Source organism: Branchiostoma belcheri, unplaced genomic scaffold, assembly GCF_001625305.1.
Source record: "Branchiostoma belcheri isolate BF01 breed outbred unplaced genomic scaffold, Haploidv18h27 scaffold82, whole genome shotgun sequence".
NCBI lineage: Eukaryota > Metazoa > Chordata > Leptocardii > Amphioxiformes > Branchiostomatidae > Branchiostoma > Branchiostoma belcheri.
Window position 1 is genome coordinate 1,287,651 of NW_017804487.1, and position 24,616 is coordinate 1,312,266.

General features: G+C 39.8%; 5 protein-coding genes across 6 annotated transcripts in view; 2 read left to right on the forward strand and 3 right to left on the reverse strand.

The window, feature by feature from the left end:
- LOC109486720 (glucose-6-phosphatase 3-like) overlaps positions 1-1,450 on the reverse strand; it is a 12,820-nt gene extending 11,370 nt beyond the window's left edge. Inside the window, exons 1-2 of the mRNA XM_019790611.1 lie at positions 1,059-1,450; positions 122-231 (exon numbers count right to left, since the gene is read on the reverse strand). Coding sequence (XP_019646170.1) covers positions 122-231; positions 1,059-1,291 — 343 coding nt within the window. The 5' untranslated portion in view covers positions 1,292-1,450. The remainder of the gene's footprint in view (positions 1-121; positions 232-1,058) is intronic.
- Positions 1,451-5,214: 3,764 nt separating this feature from the next.
- On the forward strand, positions 5,215-13,808 carry LOC109486678 (acyl-CoA-binding domain-containing protein 5-like). The gene is made up of 10 exons (XM_019790564.1): positions 5,215-5,305; positions 6,722-6,842; positions 7,194-7,266; positions 7,632-8,145; positions 9,188-9,337; positions 10,475-10,605; positions 11,357-11,753; positions 12,362-12,573; positions 13,285-13,341; positions 13,603-13,808. Exons 1-10 carry the CDS (start codon positions 5,242-5,244, stop codon positions 13,741-13,743), a joined length of 1,860 nt encoding a protein of 619 aa, XP_019646123.1. The 5' UTR covers positions 5,215-5,241; the 3' UTR covers positions 13,744-13,808.
- A 3,412-nt stretch (positions 13,809-17,220) lies between these two features.
- On the reverse strand, positions 17,221-21,496 carry LOC109486701 (omega-amidase NIT2-like). The gene is made up of 5 exons (XM_019790592.1): positions 21,259-21,496; positions 20,405-20,546; positions 19,788-19,932; positions 18,169-18,358; positions 17,221-17,559 (listed from the first exon to the last, which is right to left on the reverse strand). Exons 1-5 carry the CDS (start codon positions 21,475-21,477, stop codon positions 17,416-17,418), a joined length of 840 nt encoding a protein of 279 aa, XP_019646151.1. The 5' UTR covers positions 21,478-21,496; the 3' UTR covers positions 17,221-17,415.
- An 881-nt stretch (positions 21,497-22,377) lies between these two features.
- LOC109486695 (coiled-coil domain-containing protein 84-like) lies at positions 22,378-23,594 on the reverse strand. Its single transcript, XM_019790588.1, has 2 exons — positions 22,438-23,594; positions 22,378-22,403 (listed from the first exon to the last, which is right to left on the reverse strand). The coding sequence occupies exon 1, from the start codon at positions 23,572-23,574 to the stop codon at positions 22,522-22,524; it is 1,053 nt and encodes a 350-aa protein (XP_019646147.1). The 5' UTR covers positions 23,575-23,594; the 3' UTR covers positions 22,378-22,403; positions 22,438-22,521.
- Positions 23,595-24,008: 414 nt separating this feature from the next.
- LOC109486686 (protein LMBR1L-like) overlaps positions 24,009-24,616 on the forward strand; it is a 45,332-nt gene continuing 44,724 nt past the window's right edge. For both annotated transcript variants that reach the window (XM_019790576.1, XM_019790577.1), the window contains exon 1: positions 24,009-24,296. In XM_019790576.1, the coding sequence (XP_019646135.1) occupies positions 24,222-24,296 (75 nt within the window). In that variant the 5' untranslated portion in view covers positions 24,009-24,221. The remainder of the gene's footprint in view (positions 24,297-24,616) is intronic.

Consider the following 24,616-nt stretch of genomic DNA (forward strand, 5'->3'; position numbering starts at 1 on the left):
TCTCTTTTATTTTTTTGGTGGGAAAAAATTCAGTGCAAAAGAGAAACTCAGATAAAAAAAGCCTAAAAACACGCCAAAAATAACCCCAAACCCAAACCTCTGCTTGGAGGGTAAGAAATACCTGGTCCAGTCTCACAGGTCAGGGAATACTGCTCCAGATGTGGTGCTTTTCCTTCTTCAAATATCTCAGGATCCTTAATCCACCAAAAAGGGCGCTCTCCGTGTAGCATCCTAAAAAGAAACAAACATTATTTATCAAACTTTCATCTTTCTGTTCAAAAGAAAATATGTTATCAGACATTTCCGTCTTCGGCAGCATCGGAAGGTCCCTCATGCAATCCTCTGCTTCCTGAATTCCTGCTGGCTCTGGACCATTGCCATTTCCTGTGTCTGACCTTTTGACCTGTCATTCTGTCAAATTTCTACCAACCAACACAATGTCAACCTACTCTGACAAGCAGACACACAAACACACAACTCAGCCACCCAAAAACAATACTACAATGCCCTGAAATGATAATACAAACTCACAATGACCCACTTACTTTTGTCACATTATCATAATCATTTATCAAACTTAACCCTAACTGTAATGTTACTAGTTAGTATATTACTTATATACTGTTTACCCCCAAATTACATGTACACTTCTCTACACATTTTGATGTGAAGCCTACTACTAAAGGGGGGCCTGCATGGGGGGTTCCCGACAACGCTCTATGCTAAATTTTGCGAGCTACGTATTACGCTGAATTCAGGAAACCTCTCGATTACGCTTTACGATAAATTCCAAGTGGATACAACGCATTACGTAGAATTAAAACGGTGAATACGCTCTACGCAAAACATGCATTAATTACACTAACGTTATATGTTGCATTAGAGCGGTCCGTCTACACTATATGTAGAAATAAAACGGCTGATTACGCTCTGCGGAAAAGGGCAAGGGAATGAGAGGAAAAGTCACTCATCGGAGACTCTAGTCTTTCTTACATCATGCTCACTCCATGGAAGGGGGCGGGGTCATCCAAAGTTCAAAGGGGGAGGGGGGCACGTACCATTTCAGGATGAGGTTGGTCCACTCAGAAATAATGGCGACTAGGAGCGCTCTCAGCCCGACACTCCTGCTGAACACCAGCGCCAAGGGGAAGTACACGAGGAACGCGTGTCTGGGGTCTCCCATCCGGGTCAGGAACAACAAGACGTCCGCAAAATCAGAAAATGTCGTCTGCAGCCACTGGATGAACGAAACTCCCTCCAAGTGTAGGAGCAACATGACAACCTGAGGCATTTCTGACACAAAATCTCGGTCTACCAGCCCGGGGAAGTCAAGAAAACTACTTTAGTCGATATTCTCAACCTCAAACTGTCATAAATCTGACGAAAACACCTGTAATTTTTGATAAACGACGTCCGAGACGTCGAATCTCGTGCCCGGGAGTGACACGTTTCAGACTAGCCTTCCCGTCATGCTTTGCCACAGGGAACCTGAACTTTTGGTTGGAAATTAATATAAAATCTAGCAGAACGTATTTTAGACCGCACCAATAATAAAATATTCCCTCCCCATCCATACTTTTTTTTGCAATAATCTGATTTTTGATCTGGCCTAATCTGGTGCTACGAAAGTTTAATGATCTTTTAAATAGTTAGTAAGTTACAGCCTGATTTAAATCAAAACTCCTTGATCCCCCTGATCAAATCATAACGTTAACTTTTGTGAAGATTAATCATCCAGGATAATACTAATAAGAAAAGTTTGAATCTTTACTTCTGGATAAAATAAGAAAATAATGTCAGACGTTTCAGACGCCGTCCGGCATCTTTCATCAGTGAAATATTCAAAATTGCGGTAGAACTCGGAACGGCACCGTTAATTCTAAAAGTATTTATGTTCTAAATAAACAAATAATAAGTTAGCAACAAGCGTTCTATAGATTCTATATACAATACACATGGTAAAGTATTAACTAATGTAATGATAAAGATAAGTGAGTCCCTAGATATGCTGTAAAGTAGAATCCCATGTACTTGAAAGTTCAACTCTAAGTCCTCCCTTCCTGTTGAGTGATGGTTTATAAAGTCTTTCATAAATCGCCTCCTTGACTCCACGCTCAAACCAGCGCGCCTCCCGGTCCAAGATGTCCGTTGATTCAAGATGAAAAGAATGTCCTTTATGTTTGTCCAGATGGTGCCATATGGCCGAAGAAAATCCACCGTTACTGGCCCTGCAGTGTTGCTTATATCTTTCCTTGAGCGGCTGACTGGTCTCCCCGATGTACGTTTCTTTGCATTGATGATCTTCACATTTTAGTCTGTAAATGACATCCGATTTCACACAGTTTTTAAGTTTGTCCTTTGGATGAAACAACATCTGTCTGAGAGTGCGACATGGTTTGAAGTTGGTGGCGATGTTGTAGTTGTGTAAGATACGTCTTATCTTCTCCGAAACTCCTTGGATGTATGGGATGGAAATGTTGACTGTTTTAGTCCTGTCTAACTGTGAGTTTCTTGACGTCTTCTTAGATGAGTCGGAAGGCTTAAGTGCTTTGTTAAAAGTCCATTGTTGATATCCACACTTGGATAGAGCTTTCTTGAGGTGAGTATGTTCCTTGGCTCTGGCTTCAGCCGAAGTAATCAAGGTGTCTGCTCGATGAAACAAGGTTCTTATCACACCAAGTTTCTGTTCCAAGGGATGGTGAGAATCAAAGATGAGATATTGATCGGTGTGAGTAGGTTTACGATAAACCTCCACCTCAATGTGACCGTCTGTCTCTACATGTAGTTTGGCATCCAAGAAAGGTAGTGTGTTATCTTGACTGGTCTCCTGAGTAAAGCTGATATGTTTGTCAACCTTGTTAATGTGTTCGAAAAAACTGTCCGCCAATCCCTTCTTGAGCCGACACCATGTGTCATCCACGTATCTAAACCAGTTGGCAGGAGGGGTACCAGGAAAGCTATTGATAGCTTTAAGTTCGAACTTCTCCATGTAGAGATTGGCCACGATAGGAGATACGGGAGAACCCATAGCGCAACCTTGTACTTGCTTGTAAAACTTGCCATCATAAGTAAAATATGTACATTCAAGGCAAAGTTCCAAGAGTTGACAGATCTGGTTGACTGACAATTTAGATCTCTCTTTCAGGGTGTCATCAGCTTCAAGGAATTCTCTTACCACTTCAACAGCTCCTTTAGGGGGTATGCAGGTAAACAGTGAACATACATCGTAGGATGTGATAATCTCATCATTTTCAACACAAATATCCTTGATTTTGTTGACAAAGTCTTCACTGTTTTTTACATGATGTTCTGATTTACCAACCAGAGGACCAATGATGTTGGCTAAGAACCGTGCAAGTTGATAAGTCACCGATCCTATGCTGGAAACAATTGGCCGAAGAGGGATGTTATTTTTATGTATTTTTGGAAGTCCATAGAAGGCTGGCGGTTGTTGTCCTTTTGGGTATAACTTGAGATACGTCGAGCGATCAATCACCTTGTCTCTTTCCAATTTCTTAAGAGCTGCATTTATCTTAGATCTGAAATTAGATGTAGGGTCCTTCCTTAGTGGTAAGTACGTGTTGTCATCTTGTAACAAATCATGAACTTTCTCCTTGTATTGTTCTTGATCCAACACTACTGTGCATCTTCCTTTGTCAGATGGCAGAATCAGGATGTCTGGGTTCTTCGAAAGATTTCTGATAGCTTCCTTTTCTTCACACATTAACAAGGTTGACAAACATATCAGCTTTACTCAGGAGACCAGTCAAGATAACACACTACCTTTCTTGGATGCCAAACTACATGTAGAGACAGACGGTCACATTGAGGTGGAGGTTTATCGTAAACCTACTCACACCGATCAATATCTCATCTTTGATTCTCACCATCCCTTGGAACAGAAACTTGGTGTGATAAGAACCTTGTTTCATCGAGCAGACACCTTGATTACTTCGGCTGAAGCCAGAGCCAAGGAACATACTCACCTCAAGAAAGCTCTATCCAAGTGTGGATATCAACAATGGACTTTTAACAAAGCACTTAAGCCTTCCGACTCATCTAAGAGGACGTCAAGAAACTCACAGTTAGACAGGACTAAAACAGTCAACATTTCCATCCCATACATCCAAGGAGTTTCGGAGAAGATAAGACGTATCTTACACAACTACAACATCGCCACCAACTTCAAACCATGTCGCACTCTCAGACAGATGTTGTTTCATCCAAAGGACAAACTTAAAAACTGTGTGAAATCGGATGTCATTTACAGACTAAAATGTGAAGATCGTCAATGCAAAGAAACGTACATCGGGGAGACCAGTCAGCCGCTCAAGGAAAGATATAAGCAACACTGCAGGGCCAGTAACAGTGGATTTTCTTCGGCCATATGGCACCATCTGGACAAACATAAAGGACATTCTTTTCATCTTGAATCAACGGACATCTTGGACCGGGAGGCGCGCTGGTTTGAGCGTGGAGTCAAGGAGGCGATTTATGAAAGACTTTATAAACCATCACTCAACAGGAAGGGAGGACTTAGAGTTGAACTTTCAAGTACATGGGATTCTACTTTACAGCATATCTAGGGACTCACTTATCTTTATCATTACATTAGTTAATACTTTACCATGTGTATTGTATATAGAATCTATAGAACGCTTGTTGCTAACTTATTATTTGTTTATTTAGAACATAAATACTTTTAGAATTAACGGTGCCGTTCCGAGTTCTACCGCAATTTTGAATATTTCACTGATGAAAGATGCCGGACGGCGTCTGAAACGTCTGACATTATTTTCTTATTTTATCCAGAAGTAAAGATTCAAACTTTTCTTATCATAACGTTAACTGTTATTTATCAAATCAATCTTTGAATTTTTTTAAATGAATATCCAATCCATTTTGCTTGCATCTTTGTTGCGAGATGACATTATTAAAGCAAACTGCTTTTTGCCCAGACCTGCTTTTGGCTTTTCACCCAGTTTCTAGTTTCGCACCTTAAGAGCGCGAAGAAACGAGAACGAACAATCATACTAAATATGTCAATAAAAACGAAATAGCTGACAATATTTAGCATTGCGATAAAAGGAAAAAAAACTTCACATTTTTTTTAATTTCTGTTTTGTCTCATTACTGTTTTATCTCGGCTACCATTCAGTTAGAGCTATCTAGACATGTACTAGTACTGGCAACTCTATTTCGTTTGCCTGCGGTGTCAAATAAGCTAGCCAAAATAAAAACATGGCCGCCGCTCAGGCAAGGTTCGACGCTGCTGTAAAAGTGATACAAAGTTTGCCCAAAAATGGTACGTTTTTACCCTCAACACCTGCCTGTACGGTAACTCTGTGTGCTTAAGTTTGTATCTGATGTGTCGATGTCGTTGTCAAGGCGAGAAATGTAGTAATTTGTCGAGTTTTTGGTGTGGATACGCGATGTGGGATTTCTCGGTGCCCTTTGGCCATCACCTCAGACAGTCAGTTTAACCTCCGTGTCAGTAACCCTACTTTAGTTTAAACATCTTGTTTGTCTAGACATACGGGCACATGTGGCTAACTCTGCCGGTTATATTGTGCTATACTCGCGAGCACACATAATAGCAGTCGGGGCTGGAAATACTGGGTGCATGTTCACCTTGGTGCACCCAAATTTGGAGCTGTGCACCCAATTTTTTTCTGTGGGTGCACCAGTGCATCCAAATGTTTTCTTAGGTTTACGCATGTTGAATGTAACGTTATAGTTGTTACAGCATATTCTGAACATCTAAGTGTCACTGTTATAGTTTGTACTGTTGTACTTTTCTTGAAACAAAACATAATTATAGCTTTTGCTGACATTCAACTAATATTTTTATCTTATATGGTTCACCTAAAATATTTTTGTGCACCGAATTTTTGGGTGTACCAGTGCACCTATTCCCAAAAATGAATTTCGAGCCCTGTAGCATTAACACAGGTTACCTGCTTTCTTTTGGTTTGTGCCAAGTTTTCACAAAATGATATAATATTTTGACCTTATGAAGATGACCACACAGGTTTTCTGCTTTTAATAGTTGGCAGCATTTTCTCAGTTAACAAAAATTTAATGTAACACAGCTTATACTCAACTTGAAAGCACATGGCACTCTATACATTTAGTCTTTGTTAAGATATTTTTGACACAAAATGGATGCTTCCATAATTTGCTAATCAGACCATGTGAGCATGACAGATGTGAGCGGCTATGAATATATATAGTATGATGATAATGATGATGAATCAGACCATCTTCTTTGTCTCTAACTCTGAAGAAGGCACCCAGTGCAGTTTTTAGGGCTTGAAAACCCAATTTTTAAGAGCCAATATTCTAGTCACATATCTACATACTGAGTTGAAACCATACTATTCCAATGTATATTGGCTCTCGTGGAGTAAACATTTCCAAAATTCTGACGGAAAATGGTTACTGGAAGGGCCCTGGGCTGATGTTTAGGGTACCACCCGAAAAAAAAGACTTATTTTCGGGGCTTGATTCTGCTGCTTGAAAAGTATGAAATGCTGACTCAAATGTGCCAATGTGAAGCAGTATGTGTCAATATCACAAAAATTGCATTATTCAGAATTTTTCCAGTTTTGCTGCCCTGAAATCGCATTGGATGCCTTTAATAACTGTTACAGCATTTAAATTTTAAGTACTAGTAGATGATGTGATGTGAATCATTGTGATTGTTTGTATTATTTCCCAGGGTCCATCACCCCTTCCCATGAGACCATGCTCACATTCTACGCCTACTACAAGCAGGCCACGATTGGTCCATGTGACATCAGCAGACCTGGATTCTGGGACGTAGTCGGCAGGGCAAAGTGGTAAGATTCACTGTGCATGCAAAGATTGACTGTAGTGCTGTGTACCGGTTCTCTGGACCGGTTCTGGACTTGAAAAATGTTTAGGTTCAAGTCCAAAAAAATCCTAAAAGTCAAGAACCTATTCCGGACTTATTACTTAAAACCATGTCACAAAAATAATGTCACATTTTCTTTCTAAAATTTTATTGATTCTGTCAAAGCATTTTTCCCACTGCTATATGTAGGTATAACTTACATGTATAACGTCAAGTTATAGTATAAGGCAACAAATAATGCAGGAAATTGTAGACAGGGAATAAGTATTTTCTAGTATTGAAACTTCCTGACCATTTCACCTATTACACTTTACAGGGAGGCATGGAATCGTCTGGGCAACATGCCCAAAGAAGAAGCCATGGACAACTACGTGGACACTCTGAAAAAGGTACAATGTTTATTAACCTTTAGCACACAGAGGTAGCCATTTGGCTGTCATTTCTCTATTACATGTACCATTATTGGTTATACTTATAGGGAAAATGAATTGTCTCTTTCCAAATGTTTGGGACAGTCATTTTTTATAATAATGTTGAAGAGCTGTGCATGTGTTAGTCATAACTGATTGCAGTTCAGACCTTTATTATGTGAAGAATGTTGAGAAAGTAAATTGTACAACAAGACATACTTTCTTCAAGACAAAAGTTCTTGTTTGTTTTCACAAATAAACCATTTGATTATTGATTAATTGATATTACCCGAGTAATTGGGATTTAGATGTTGTTACAACTGTTCTTTGGTGAATTTTTTCAGATCATAGAGGCACTACCACAGAACAAAGAAATGCAGGACTTCATGCATGTTCTTGGGCCGTTCTATGAACTTGTTGACCTTGAAACCCCTTTCCAATCAGGGAAATCTTCACCGAACCAATCAGAACTGTCCATCTCTGACCAACCAGTTCTTGCTATAAAAGAAAATGGAGAGATTCCCACCAATCACATTGGAGAGACCTTAGATGATATACAAACAAATAACAACAAAAACACAGAAAAATCAACAGACAATTCTGAAGAAAATGAAACTGAAATTACCAATCAGATGCATGGAGAAGCAGGGAAGATTGGAAAGCAGGAAGAATTAACCAATCACAGAGGGGAGGATGTCTCAACCAATCAGACAGAAGAAGAGATAGTGACCAACCAGAGAGAAGCAGAGGCTTTGATCAATCACAAACAAGGCAAGGGAGACAACAGCCAATCAGAGGAGAGGGAAGAATCTGGGGTGGAAGTAGAGGAAGTGATGGAGGAAGTTCAACCTGGCAAAGGTATCTTTGCTGCATTTTGCTGGTGGTACTAAATCAAAATCAGGAATTGATTTTCTCTTGTATAAATGATTATAGACATAAATGTTGTCCAATTGTTAGTTAGTTTGATCATTATTGATTCTTTCTCCAAAGTTGTTACAATGATTTATAATTGCTCACATATTTGCAATAAAGACTTTGAGATAAGTGAATCTAACTGTTGATATAGTCCTTAAGATACTTTCTTGATCCAGAGTTTTGATTTCATTTGCTTATTAGATCAAGCTGGTATTCAATATTCAGTACCAGTAGTATCTGATTCAGTTCAATTGTTTTGAATCATCGTATGTATTATTGACAACTGAGAGATATAATTGATGTAATATATTGAGTTGTACAAAGATGAGTGAAATAAATAATTCTATATGGTACATTACATGTGTGTATATGTGATTGTGCATCTTGATGATAATATACATGTACTAGTATGTATGATTTCAGTCACTCCAGGTAGAAGTTGAAATTGTTTGTAATTGCTTCTATACATAGATCTTGACTTTTCCCAAAGTACAAGCCAATTAAAGAACCTGAATAATTACTAAAAGAACCTGAACAAACGTATTATCAAAATCTCTGTCTTGCTCAGTTGTACCTTAAACATAGCTGAGATTACGGATAGATGAAGGAATACTTAGGAAGAAAGGAATACAAAGAATTAGTAGTCCTGAACACGGCAAGAGATAAAAAGAAAACCTGATCTATCTGTATAACCAGTATAACTGTCCTTCGGCATATCACACCAGATTTGCTAGCATGCAGTGCAGTGGCAGCTGGCTATATTACACTGTCAGAACGACCTGTTACACCTAACCTGTGCACATAGGCATTGTTTAAACTAAATTTAAAGCTATCTAGTAATAATGATTTGGTGGCATCAAGTTTCACTCTACAATAGTTCTGAAAATAAGGTCTAAGTCACTGCAGAGAAGAGCATTAAAGGTAGACAGAGAGAATTTAGTTCCGACACGAAATAAACTTTGTGGCTAATTTGTCCCCCCCCCAGGTTTTGATGATGAAAATCTCCATGGAAACCAAGTGACCACACCCCCCGTTACCAAGGTGATGCTGATGGAGATTCCGACCCCGCCCGTCATTATCGACACCCCGCTGCCAGCCAAGCATCATGGGAAGGGACCTGCACAGCCGGATGAAGGTTTTTTTTTATTTGTTTTGCATAACCGGTAAACCACCTTTAGGCGTAACACACCAGTTTTGTACATGTGCGTACATGTACAAGCTGCATAAGACCAGACTGTAAGGCTTGAACCACTCACACCGGGAAAGTCCCCTAACTCTTTTCGATAAGTGCGGTGGGTTATTTAACGTGCGTGGGGTGTGGCTGTCTCCAAACACGGGATCTCCATTTAACGTCCTATCCGAGAGACGTCCGTAACCGAAGCTAGGTACTCATTTTCACCTGAGTGAAGTGAGGAAAGTTGTGTAAAGTGCCTTTCCCAAGGGCACAAGATCGGCATAGGCAGGATTCGAACCCGTGACCTGTTGGGTGTGAGCTGAATGCGCTACCGACTGCGCCACATGACCCCACAAGGTCACCTTCAAATTCAGTTCTAAGAAAACAACAATTCTGCTTTCTTCATGAATTTTTCTACCTTGTCTCAGTTCATGTGTTGAATCTGGATAAATATGTTCTTACATATTACCAAATTATATCTTCTTGTAAAATAGTATTATGAAGATATAAGAGCCTATGCACAAGGAAGTAGTTTAAAAGTCTATGCAATTGCAACTGGATATCTCATGATGCCTCATTTACTAATACATGTATATGCCATGGACATATAAATTATAAATGTCTCATTGAACTTGGATTGTGTGTAATTTCTGTCAGTTCAGAAGAACAGAAATCCACTTGTCAAATACAAGTCAGAATACATTTCAATTAATGAAGTTTGAAGTTTGGAGAATAGCCTTTTGTGGGCATGTATTTCCTTAGACACTTGATGGGGTTGTGTGGCATAACAGTAGAGTATTTGACTCAGATCCAAGAGGTCCCGGGTTCGGTGCTGGATGCCACCTATCTTGTGCCCTTGAGAAAGACACTTAACACGACTTTCCTCACTCCACCCAGGTGTAAAATGGGTACCTGACTTTGGTTGGGGAGGTAAAACTTAAAGTGGTGGAAGGGAGGGATGGGCTCTGCCTTCCAATACCCAAAACCCACTGCCCACACGGCCTTAAAAAAAGGCTACAGGACCTTTACCTTTTACCTATTTCCTTATCATAACCACAATTCATATTCAAGAATGAATATTGTTTTTGTCCTGACCAGATGACAGAGAGGAGAACCTTCCCAGGAGAGTGAACGGCCACAGTTTCCCTCCCCATCACATCAACAGTGACTCAGACACGGACAGCGAGCTGTACCAGGACAGCGTGGACACCCCGGCTGTCCCCGATGAGGTAGGCAAATCTAGGTTTTTGGCGACACCTCGGGGGCAAGCCTAATGATAGTGAAAAGCAAAGAGTGAAAAATGAGAACACCAAACAGAGACCACGGTCGCCAATTTACCAATGTGTTTTTTTACGTTGCCACTCTTGTTGTAGCTGTCAACTCAGACAGGCATCCTTTGACATAACACTCTTTCACATGTATAGCTATCACCAGAAGACAAAAATGTACAGCTCAGATTATGGGTGACGTACAAACCCCTTAGACATAGTTTTAGACATAGCTATAGCTTTAGACAACTACCTTTTATCATGTAGATTTTAGTTATTTTGTACTCTGTTTCATTCTTCTTTTATGTTTATAATTTGTAATTAGCCCCCGGGCACTAATTTGCAACAAACTTCTTATAATAAACCGGTGGATGTACTCGTTCAGCAACTAAGTATCCAATACCAACTCAGAAAGTAACAAGAAATAGTTGAGTACCTTCAAGTACCAGAGTTATCAACCAAGCATTGAGGTGTTACAATACTTGTTGTCTTTCAATGTATAAGCAAGGAGATCCAAAGTACCTCCTTGGTAAGACTATAAGTCTTCATATGTAGACAAATAGTAGTAATTATATAAGTGCTTAAAATTAAAGACAGGGATCCTAACCAATCTGACAGTAAGAAGTTTCACTCATTGTTAGGTCTTGGGGAAAAAAAATTTCATATATCAATTCTCTTTCTAACCATAAGTTATTGATATCTTTTTTTACAGATGCCAAGCCTAATATCTCCGTCTCCAAGTAGCCAGACTCCAGAGGGTCTGTCTAGAAACAACAGTTTTGTGACTCAGGCTGAGATCCACCACGACAGCAACGGACTGCCTTCCCATGGTGCATTGCAGCAGACAGAAAGGCATGATGGGATGGACGCCCTCTCCAGTAGCTTGCCACTTGACTCTTCACACTTGGATGATTCATATAACAACAGTTTGAGCTTCTCACCTCTGATTCGTCAGGGCAGGTCAGGTGACGTGGAGAGACGGTTGGATTTGGAAAGCCCTGCTGTGATTGGTCGAGGAGGTGGAGAGATGGGAGGTCAGGGCAAAGGTCAGAGTGGACAGGTGGGCAGCAGGAGGCAGAGTGGAGACAGTACAAGCAGTGGGGGGAGAGGTAGGTTTGAGGATGAGACTTTGATCATTAGAAGTCAAGGTGTATGTACTGTGAAATTTGTTTACTGTGGAGATTTTCTTCCATGGTTGGTCATAGACCAGATCTTTAGCTCTTTTCAATGAAGAAAAATGTATAAAGTCCACCAGTAAATGATTTCCAAACGTCATCCGTTAGGTTACACTGTTTAAAGACCAAATGACACCAAAAAAAGTCTGTAAAACATGATGACTGAGAAATTGAGCTTGTACGGCCTTCTAAAAGTGACTTTTCGGAGACTTGCTAGCAAGCTTCCCAATCACCCACTTCGGGCATCTCTATTTGCATCTCTGTGTTTTATTTTTGCATTTCTGGGTGACATCAGCTCAGGAAAAAATATAGACATCATAGAATAAAATGTAGAGATGCAAATCGCCTGCCAGGACTGACTTTTCCATGGCAGGGCATTAAAATTTCGAATGTAACAGGAGAACCGTTCATATTTATTGTAAATGTGTCTGTTAGCCAGGTAAAGCTACTAGTAGTTATGTCAATTACAATCAGCTAAGGTCATATTTTAGTGTCATAAGCATTTTAAGACTATCTTTTTGTATCCATTGTCTTGTGTACAGGTGCTCGAGACAGAGGGGGCACCCCAGGCAGACGAGGGGCGGGGGGTTACTATGGAGGAGGGGGTGGAGATGACGGGGAGAGGGGGAGGGGGCGAGGACAGGGCCCATCTGACGTCAATGAACACATCGCTGTTGCCCTGGACCGTCTACAGCAGGACATGAACTTTGTTCTGGCCAGACTCAGCACCCTGGAGGCACTCTCTACTTCTCAGGTAGGTGCACAATTAATCTGCGATGTTTAATCTAAGGCCACAGCAAGTAAATTTTATGGATGACATGCTTCGCAGACTCCAAATCTAATGCGAGCAGGCAAAAAAAAAACAAGGCGGGCCAAAAAAATCAAGGTTCCTACAATTTAAAATTTGACTCAATCATTGTACAAATGGTTTTGATTCAGTGGGAACATCACATATACACAGCCAGCATTGCATATCACTGCATCAAAGTAAGAAACAAAACATTAAATCAGAGCCTTTTCTTGTCTCCTCTCTTCTTAGTTATCTGCCATCCACCTTCCGGCATGGCAACAGGCATCTTTGCCCAGTTTCGGCATGATGACCACTGTCAGAAGGCAACAAAAGTTCTTGTTTTTTTTCTCCAAGATCAGGCGAAAATTAATGCACGCATTGATGTCATCCATAAAAATTACTTGCTATGGCCTAACTCAAACACATTCATATACTAGTACATGTATATTGTTACAAGCACCCCTAGCTCTGTCCTTGGTTCTGTTTCATCATGTAACCCGACACCAGAGGGTGTTGCTACTGCACTAATTGCCATGGTGACAGACTCTGGTCCAGGTCATTGACCTTATGTGTATGGAGAAGAAGAAACTGAGCAAGAACAATGTTTTCCTTCTGCGAAGGTAAACATAACGAAAACTGGTGATTGTGATTATGAAGGTGTCCTTTATTTTTCAGGCAAGAGGAGGTATAGTTGCCCCTGCAGTTCAAGCTGTGCAACCCCAACAGCAACAGGTATGCACAAAATGTTTAACCATTTGCCGTAGTACATTGTAACTGTATTTCTACTTTATCCAGAACTAAAAGCTTCTTGATGTTTCCTTTTAAGTCTGTGTTTTTCTTTTTAACGGAGTGGTTCAATGCAAGGCCTATACCACCACTTCTCGGCATTGAACTAGAAATATGAGAGAAACATGGCTATGGAGATGGCGGTGAACGTTTCATTTGAAAGCCTGTGTGTTGAGAAGACATGCTTTTATCTTTTCTTCTTCATAGGAAAGTTCCTGGTGGCCTTTCTCCAACTTGTCTGGAAAAACAGCCTTTTTCATCTTAGTCTGGCCCTTTATTGTCAACTGGCTCATCAAAATGTACTTCAAGAAGAAAGGCAAGGCACACAGGAGGTCACCTTTCATGTAAACTACATGTTGTGCTGTTTTAAGTTAAAACTTTTGGTCCAACACAAAAAAGTTCTCTCACCTAGAGCTTTCGACCAGTCACTCTGGTCTTCCTCAGTAGACTGACCCAGTGAAGCTTGTCGCGTGGCTTCTTTAAAGTGTGACATCAACAGTGGAGGAAGACCAGAGTGTCTGGTCGAAAGCTCTAGGTGAGAGAACTTTTTGTGTTGGACCAAAAGTTTCAACTTTAAACATGTAACTACCAAGTTTACACAGATGAACTTTCATGATACATGTTGTACTTGTGTCTGGGTGTTTTCTATTGAATTTATAAATCTGTGTTTCAGTCTCTCATTGTTTAGCATCAGTTGAGTTGAGTCACCAAAAAAAAGGACCTTCTTGATCTAAAAGATTTAATTGGTGATTTCTCAACATCAATGTATGTGTATGCCACACAGTTTATTTCTTCTCATGTCAGAAACAACATTTTGTCTCAAAATATCATTAAAAGATCATGTTCAGTCTGATAATAGGTAGATATTTGTTAGATTCTACATTAAAGTGCTGCTTTTACAACATGTAGGCTGATTAGGCCATGTTGATTTGATTACTAGTATATGGATGATATCCGGGAGCGCATGAATTTTCGGCTGTTTCCAGAAAAAATTTTCAACCACACTGTAAATCGTACAAAACAGTTACAAAAGGAGCAAATATAAACTGTAAGTTGAAACAAAATATTGGAAAATGATACCGATGTCATAGAATGCCAAAATTAAACGAAAAAGACAAAAATGTGAAGAAATTAATTTGAACAGTAAATTATTCGCAATACCGTACTCTGTGTCATTTGTTCAACCTACATGACCACATAGATTTCATTATGAATGCAACTTTTTTTTTTCCCAAACTTTTTTTATTCGCACGCTCGCATCAGTTTTGGGGTTCCCAGAGGATGTCATCCATATAATCAAATCAACATGGCCTTAGTGAGACTTCAGAATTTCCCATTCCAAACATGTATCATTGTGACACCCCTAACACCCAGGTATACAGCTGATTTTGAGTTGTTGCTTTGGCTGCTTGAATATGAACTTTTGTGTCAACAACTTGTACAGTGAAATTATAGTGTAATAGATGAATAAAATAAGAAAGATTGAAAAAACTGTATTATCTGATAGGTCAAAAATATAATGTACTAACTTGTGCCTTCCAACTGCCAGAAATTTCCGAAAATTTGGTTGAAGGTACACAAGAAAAACAACATGTACATATAACAATGTATAAGGAAAAGTCACAGCTTTTCCAATGACGCAATGTTCTTTCTGACCTGCAAAGTGCAATAATTTTTTTGAGAATGTTTGAATGTCTAGAATAGGTGGTGACAATGTAGATTCTTTATCTCAAAACTAAGTTTTAAGATTTAAAAGAAAACGAAGTAACACCAGCTTTCAAAGAATCATCATTGGTCATTATTTCCTATGACAAATTTTGAGCATAAAAATTGTACAGATCCATAATGATGATATGCAAAGTTTACAGACTTTTATAGCACAATTAAAAGAGGCAAATTGTATAAAATTAATTCCAATGTGTAAGATGACTGCATGTTTTTTACTTGCAATGTTGTCAACTCTACATGTATACCTAGACCATCGAGGTACATTGTGTGTTTGCCTTGACTAATGGCAGTTATGATTACCGAGGGTATTAATTTTTGTCAAAAGACATTATCATTGCCATTGGAAACTTTCACAGATGCATTTTGAGTTTATTTCAATTTTTTCCCTGAGCATTGCAAAGTCCTACATACATGTAAATTCTGTGTAACACTTGGAGTATATAAATAGCAAAGTTCTTTGATCACAACCATTTATTTTTACGAGCCTATGTTTCGATGACCGTCTGTCATCTTCATCAGGGCAATTCTGACTGGTTTACTGTGCACTGACGCTAGATGTTACTTGGTGCATAGTGCACTAAAGGTGTTACATAGTTCACAGTACCCTGTCACTAACATCTAGCGTCAGTGCACAGTAAACCAGTCAGAATTGCCCTGATGAAGATGACAGACGGTCATCGAAACATCGGCTCGTAAAAATAAATGGTTGACAACTTTGCTATTCATTCGTTTACCAACCTGATGAAATTATTTACGGACTTGGAGTATATTTTCCATCATTGTCTTTATTGAGGAAAGTGCCAGTTGTGATTCTCCCTATTAAAATCGTCTTAGTAAATCGTCTTGGAAACCAACAGTAACAGCAAAGATGCAGTGTAAATTGCAAACAAACATTGGTTGTGCGTATGTCTGTCATGATCTTGTAGGTGTTGAAAATCATTGTAATTTCTATGCTTGAAGGTAGATAATAGTTCAATGAACACAATGCCTTGTAAATGTTACACACGAGTGAGTTCCAGAAATAAAGTACAATTCTAAAATAATGTTAAGTACTTTGGTGTATTTCATTATTGTATTGTAGCAAAGGCTCATTGCTTCAATGTAAAGAAGCTACAAGTACATGTATAAACTTTACTGAGGCACTATTTTCACAGGACAGAGACTATAGATGAATTATCAAATAGCATTGATCATTGGAATCATCTAGACATGGTTGGAAGATCTAGGATATCATATTAGTGCTCACTGAAAGACTTGAGAGATTTGTCAAATTTCTGGATGACCAACAGTGTCTCAATGATCTTTCCTCTGTGGAGTCTTTTGCAAACCATTTGGCTACTACATTACAATTAACTTGTAGTGTAACAGTGGGGGGGTTTATAGGCGCTACCAACTGACACGGCCGATGGGTCTAGACCTTTTAGCCGAGTGGTTAGAGCGTTGGATTTTGAAGCTGGTGCTCGGGTTAGGTCATGGGTTCAAACCCCGGTCTGGGACCAGCAGGGTTTTTATCTGTTTCTACTCGCTCCTCCTGTTTCTTACAGTAGCACACACAAACACAGGCTTCTGTACACCTTGTACCAATTTGACAAGCAATTAATGACAATAAATAGCTTGTGCATGATTGTTTTGCTGTACTAGCTCCTCCTGTTTCTTACAGTGGTTCCCACACCCGTTCTGGCAAAGAGTGCTGCTCCAGGGATGTCGAATTCAGAAGATTCGAGGACGAATCTTGAAAAGAAAAGGGGGAGTAGTGTAACAGTGGGGGGTTTATAGGCGCTACCAACTGACCCAGCCAATGGGTCTAGACCTTTTAGCCGAATCATTAGAGCGTCGGAGTATGAACTGGTGCTCGGGTTAGGTCATGGATTCGAACCCCGGCCCGGGACCAGCAGGGTTTTTATCTGTTTCTACTCGTTCCTCCTGTTTCTTACAGTGGTTCCCACACCGGTTCTGAGGACGAATCTTGAAAAGAAAAGGGGGAGTAGTGTAACAGTGGGAGGTATATAGGTGCTACCAACTGACCCAGCTAAATTTTAGCCGAATTGTTAGAGCGTCAGAGTCTGAACTGGTGCTCGGGTTTGGTCGTGGGTTCGAACCCCGGCCCGGGACCAGCGGGTTTTTTATCTGTTTCTACTCGCTCCTGTTTCTTACAGTAGCACACACAAACACAGGCTTCTGTACACCTTGTACCAATTTGACAAGCAATTAATGACAATAAATAGCTTGTGCATGATTGTTTTGCTGTATGACATAAATGGCCAGACTTGTGATAGTTTGAGGTATTGTTGGTTAGTTCTTGCTCATGTCCTGCAAGTTGTAGATGTCTGCTCTTCTCTGATTGGATGTTGGGATTGATGACCTCACTTCATCTACATACGACAGGTCCACATCACTGTACACTATCTCCTCTTCATGCCCAGCCTTGGCCACCACCTGGAAACATGACAACAGCTTTGATTCAATATGATTGGACAGTGAAATCTGTGAGTTTAGACAAATGGCAATCATTGGCTAACAGATTGTCCTACTCTACTGAAAGTGCAAAGAGGAAAATATAGTGGAAAATTTTTTCACAGTGGAAAAGAATTCCATTCTAAGGAATTATGAATGAATTTGCATTACTAAGGCCACACCAATTTAACTTGTTGGTTCTCGGATTCGTCTCTTCATTTTTTTCTGATTTGCAAAAAAAAAAAAAAAAGATTCTGGTTCCGAATCAACTAAAAAATACTCCAATTTTGCCCCCAACAGTTGAGGAAAGTCTTTTTCTTCGTACTTTTTTTCCATCTATCAATGCAGTGGTTTGATTAAAATTTTGAAATTCATTGTTTGAATTTACAAACCAGCCTGTTATATTGACTTTGTGGCTCCTATCATAGCATTTGGGGCTATCATGGTATGCCTAGACCTGTTTTTAATTTTTTTATTCGCCCTGTCCCTTCATATTTTTCGAAAAATGCGAGAACCAACAAATTGAATTGGTGTGGCCTACAGACAACATTACAACTTTTCAAGAAATAATTACTGAGCCCACAGCCTTACCTCTCCCCATGGGTTGACCAGAGTGCTGTGTCCCCAGGCCACATATGAAGCCCCCTCATCACGAGCAGGTGAGATAGTTCCCACGTACAGCTGGTTATCCAGGGCTCTCCCCCTCTGCAGGAGTTCCCAATGGGCCGGTCCAGTGGTCATGTTAAAGGCACCAGGATACAGGAGCAGCTTACAGCCTCTCCTGTAAAACAAAGTAGAACAGGGCAAGTTTTAAAGGCAGCCAATGTAATTTCAGGACAACGTAACAAAAAAAAATTCTGGTTGAGGAAATCTGACTGATATTGAAATAGCGTCAAAAGCATTTGAAATATGCCCCCCCAAAAGTTATGTTTATTTCTAGGGTACCACCAATAAATAGCTAGAACCAGCAAGCAACCATTTCTATCAGCAACATCACATTTTTGCCTCACAGATATCTGTATGCTATAGAATAGGGTTGATTATCTTGCTACATTACTAAGTACAAGAATGACAAAAAAAATTGACTTAATGAAAATATAGCTTGCAATGTTAAAAATCAAGAGACAGCTGAATATCTGGTCATGTATTCCATCTTTGATTTGAGACCCTTTGGAAAGCATATTTAGACCTGTCTAAATAAACATTCTGTTATATGTTTATTCGTATCTCTGTCATCATTTAAGACCACAGTTACTGTAATTACTTTTAAACTGTACCTAAACCCCTCTGTCTAGTACCTACACCTGATGATCCAAAGCACTATTACAGAACCATTAGGCCACACCAATTTAATTTGTTGTTTCTCATATTTTTTTGAGAAAAAATATGAAGTGACAGGGAACAAAAAAACAGGCCAAGGCACCCCATGAAGGCCGGAAATGTTACAATATGAGCCATGAAGTCAACATACCAGGCTGGTTTATGATTAAAACAATAGATTTTGAACTTTTAATGAAACGAAGTTGCATTCTTACATTGAAAACCTTTTAACAACTAGGAAGAAAAGGACTTTCTTCAACCTTTGGGGCCAAAATATGTCTTTCATGGAGCATTTTGCAGTTGAATCAGAACCTAAAATACGCCAAAAAACAGTTACTCAAGCAACTGGATATGATTTTGAAAACGTCAGACGTTTCAGCTAGTATCCACTAGTATCTAATAACCATAGTTTCTAATTTCCGGCACTTGGGATTTGGCACTCCCAGCCCCGAGGACAGACAACACTTAAGCTCCTGTTCTGTATAACAGGAGCTTTCAGACTAATTTGCATCATCTTGTCTTGACTTGTCTGACTTTTGTTCCTTTTTCGACTTCCAAAAACTTGTCTTCACTTTATTTGCATATCAATCAATAAGTTGTGTTTATAAACCTGCTTTCCCCTCTGGTCTCTCAGTCACTGACGAAAGCTAGTGGATACTAGCTGAAACGTCTGACGTTTTCAAAATCATATCCAGTTGCTTGAGTAACTGTTTTTTGGCGTATCGTATTACCTGGATGTCTAACCTTCATCGACAGAACCTAAAATCTTTTTTTTCTGCAAATCAGAAAAAAATGGACAGGGCAAATCTGAGAAAAAACAAATTAGGTGTGGCCTTAGTTTAAAACGAAGAAAAACTACAAGTATTTTCATACAGAACTGTACCAGTCACCTTGCATAGATCTGTGCTAACTCAGGGAACCTGATGTCATAGCAGATCGCCAGGCCGACCTTACAGTAAGGTGTGTCAAAGGTCACCAGTCCTGACCCTGGACTCAGCGTCTCCGACTCTTGAAACCGGATTTTACCAGGTACATCTGGTTAAGTAACATAGGAGAGGGACAGTAAACATTAGACATTAGACAGTACATCGAGAATGCAAAATTAAGTTTTTTTTTAACAAAAGATGTCTCTTTTCTGCCTTAGGGCAACCATTCTTCCACACTCACGTGGGAAAATCAAACTTGCCAGGATTTGGGTGCGGGTGAAAATAATATAATTTTGCTTTCTTTCCCCAAAGTTAGCATACAATTTGGAATGAGCTTCATATGTATATAAATCAGTTTAAGTAGATATAGAATGTAAATGATAGTCGTAATGATTTATACATAATTTGTATGTCTTAAGTCTATATTTTTTAATGTCTGGGGAAGTTGTAATGTCAGCTAATAGATATAATAATGTATCTAAAGCAAAAAAAAGTTTCTGTCTATATTAGGATAACATTACCATACTACAAAGTATACAGATAAGAAGGTTTCAAGCTCCATAAAAAAAATAACAGCTCACCTATGTCAAACAAATGAACCTTTCTAAACTTTGCGATTAGCTCCCCTTCAGGATTGAAGACTGTAGACGTGTTGTACAACTTGCCACCATCCTCCTCGGGAATAGAACCCCCAACCAGGAATACCTTATTATCTTTGGCAGCCTGCAAATGAACATGATAGTAGTATAGATGCAGGGCTGGAAATACTGGGTGCATGTGCACCCTAGTGCACCCAAAATTGGAGTTGTACACATTATTTTTTTCTGTGGGTGCACTGGTGCACCCAAATATTTTTGTAGGAATTTTTAACATTAGAAATGTATAATAGTATGCCAGATATTCTTGGTCTCTTCAGTAGCAGAAAAATAATAAAATCTTTGCTGTAGTACTTGTTTAAGATTTTGAAGTTACCTCCCATTCCATCCATATCCAAGCTCAGAAGAGGAAGTAAGATCTGTAATTAGGTTTTGTTTCATATGGATAATGGAGCACCCCAAAAATTTTGTGCACCTAATTTAGTTTGGGTGCACCAGTGCTCCTATAAATTTCGAGCCCTGAGATGTACTTTTATGTACTAGGTCCGACAATCCTCAAATCAAATCCTCTGTTCAAAGGACGAAAAAGAGACCCCCGTGTTTAACAATTTTCAGGTACTTGTGAATTGTGTCAAACTGTCAGGCACTTGATAAAGGGGGGCGTGGCTAATTAATTGGTGTGAAAACAGTGCTTAGATAACAATAAAGAGGCGTGAGGATTGTTATTTTTATAATTATCACCTAGAGATAGTATGTGAAAAGTTTTTGTGAGATAATTTAACACAAGCAAGTGGGAAACTTCTCACATAAACGCCCTGTAACTTGACCGGTCAACCTACCTTGGCTAGCATGCTTGTCGACTCGCCGGGGATTTTCTCCGCATATTCGGGGAAATATTTCGTCCCGTACGGAGAGTTGAAACATTCTGGTAACGCTACCAGGTTGGCACCTCCCCCAGCAGCTTGTGAAATGAGTTTCGAAGCACGGGCGAGGTTTTCTGACTTGTTAGCGCTCACGAAAAGTTGCACCAAAGCTATTTTGAACTTTGAGGCGGCCATTTTGTTTTTAACATCACATGCTACAATTCAGGGTGTCTATTGCACAGAACACCAGTGCCTGTTATGTTTTACACGGGGATGCCAGCGGCAATTTCTTTCTTGCCTGAATACAATTACGGTATTTTGATGTTCATACATGTACACATGTATTTTTAGGGAAAAAAAAGGCAATTCAAAATTCTTCAATCAAGGATCAAATGCCGGCCATCACTTTCAGATGTAATATTGGGGTGGTTTTATTTCGTGGTATCATTGTAGAAGTTAATTGCAAATCCATGCCCGAAGGCTAATTGCAAGTTACAAACATAAAAGAACTCTGAAACAGAGTATAAAATAACTTCAAAATGTACATTATGAAATCTAATTGTCTAAAACTATTGCTATGTCTAAATGTTAATTTTAAAGGGAAACTGAAAGGGAGGTTTCCTGCCGAAATAACGTTCCCTTCTCTTAATATATATTGTCTAGAGAGCATATGGAAATATTGAAGTTTTCAAACATTTAATACATGAAAAGGCATTGCTTTGATAACTCACTTGTTTATTTACAGCATTGCTTTTGATGACAATAAAGGCATCATGGCTCAATGAAAATGGACATACACAGTATCACTCACTTCCTGACTTCTTTACGTACATGTACAAATGTATATTCAAATGTTCTCATCAAAAGTGACAGTGCTATTTCATTACAAATAAGGTATTGAACTACATTACAACAGAGAAACATGTCACAAACTCCTTTTCTTTCCAAACCACCTAATACCTTCCATAGATGGCAAAATCTGTGCTGCAAAATGAAGAAAACATTGCCATCGGACATTGTCAAGTGTCGGCCTCCATGTTATGTGGCCACAGTTTTGCCCAGACAACATAGCAAGGTTGGCAACATGCAATTTTGTATATGCCATGGGTTTAGGTCTGGACCTTCAAGTCCGGAACTGAACCTAAACCTCTGGACTTGAATCTGGACCTGAACCTAAATGTGGGTTTAGGTACACAGCACTAGTCATGAGTTGAAAGACGGGTGCTGGTTAGAACACTCCTAAGGTCCCTTTACTTCCTCCATACTGTGATCAGGTCGACTCTGTGCAGCGCTGGCTTTTCTCCTCCCTCCCTTCTTCTGTTGCCATGGTTTCCACCTCCTCCCGACCTGCCACACCCGCCCGAACGACGGCAGCCATTCCTCGCCGCTCGACGCACCGCGGTCAAATGTCGCTCCAACACGACCTGCGGGTAAAGTCTTCTGCTTCTTGTGCTTCTGTAAGTCCTCTCCCGTTGGACCTATCTCATTACTGGGAGAAGCTCCTGAAATGTCGGTAACTTCATTGTCTTTCCAAAGCCAAGGCGGTGTTGCACCTGTGTGGACGTTTCCACATGCTCCAGGTGCTTTAGGCAGCTGTATGCAGGTTAGATTGTCTCCACGTGCTTCTATGGTATACATAGCTTTACTGTTTAGTTTGACACCTGTGTTCCTATGCAGTTCTTGGACCTGTCTGGTGGTTCTTTGTACTTTTTGATGCTGAGCTTCACTATGATTACTTGAGGTCTTAACTTCACTAAGGTTTGTAGGTGCTTGGCTTTGGTCAGAAGAGGAAGTTGGTACCTCTGGTTCACTAGTAATTTTCTGCTGACCAGCTTCCCACTGTGCGACAGCTTCCACCAGTCTCTTTTTGTACCTGCCATAATCTTCCTGTGTCAGTAAAAAGTTGTTTTTCAAGGATTTTTCTATCCTGTGGTCCCACCAAAAAGAAAAGGTCTTCTGGCGATGTTCCTGACTTGCTAGATGGCGGAAAAATCCTGCGAATTTCAGAGAAGCCATCGTGGTTGTGTCATGTTTCTTCACCTCGCAGCCACAGAAATAACACCAGAAATTTTCCTCATTGACTCCACTATCAACCACTGGATGCTTTAGGACGGGTTTCGCTGTCTTGACTTTCTTCCCGTACTTATTGATGATGGCGTTGATATTATCCCTGTGGGTTCTGGAGTAAACATGCTTCCTGCCCTGTGAATGGTGACGTCGACAAACTTCACAGTACTTGAAATCTTGGATGGTCTGCTCTGTCTTCTTCTGAGCTGTTGCCATCATCTTCATCAATCCTTCTTCCTCTGAAATCAAGCTGCCCATTGTAAATATCCTCTTCCCTGAAAAATACATAAAAATCCTTTACATTTCGGAATTCATCCACATAAGCTTTAGTACATTAAAGGCGTGTAAATAAAGTCTTTGTAACCATGATTTTTTGATGATTTGATTCCAAACTCGCATGAGATATTGACCAAAAAAGATTAGGCACAAATACAGACGTTGTGAACACCTAAATGTATACAGGTCAAAACCGCATTTAAACGCAACCAAATGTTTTCACTTTACTTCATTTATCAGATTGAATTGCCGATGAAACCCTATTATTGACCTTGTTTCCTCAATATCTATACATTATAATTTATTTGTACTCAAATTAATTTGATTTGTATGGAATATTATCTCTAGATAAGAGTATTCGATTTGTATCGTTTTGATGCGGTGATAGGAAGAAAACAAGCAGTGTCCGAAGACTGACAGTTGAACGTGCCCGGGGAAGTCGTCTGTTTTTTGTTTCCCTCCTCCAACTTCCCAGCTTCTTCTACACGCCACAAACCAGCGCTCAGCACCATGGAGGTTAGGAACAAGAAGGGACGGTTATTGGCTTGAGGATTACATGAGAGACTTTGACCAGTTTTACGTCGTCGAGTCCCGACATGGCCGACGAGTCAGCAGACGACGTTTGGAACCCTCAAGAACAAGTTTTCCACAACGCTGTGAGGGAGTATGTTGTAAGTCAGATTTTCATACATTTTTGGTGCAAATGTGTCTTTTTTTATGTAGATGAAGTAATCGTGTGGCGTATGTCTACAATATCGCTATGATTTGGATCTAAAATGTCTGCACATTTTGTTTACATAAACTATGCACCGTGAACACCCCCAGGCAAGAAAACGGCCGGGCTTGACATAACTTGTCGTGTTACATTTTTGTACAGATTTTACAGAATCTTTCAACCATTCCAAACAATTATCTCTCAGTGCGTCTGTAGACAAGCAAACTCATAAACTACGTGACCTTTCAAGAAAAGGACTGCAGGGTCACCGAATTT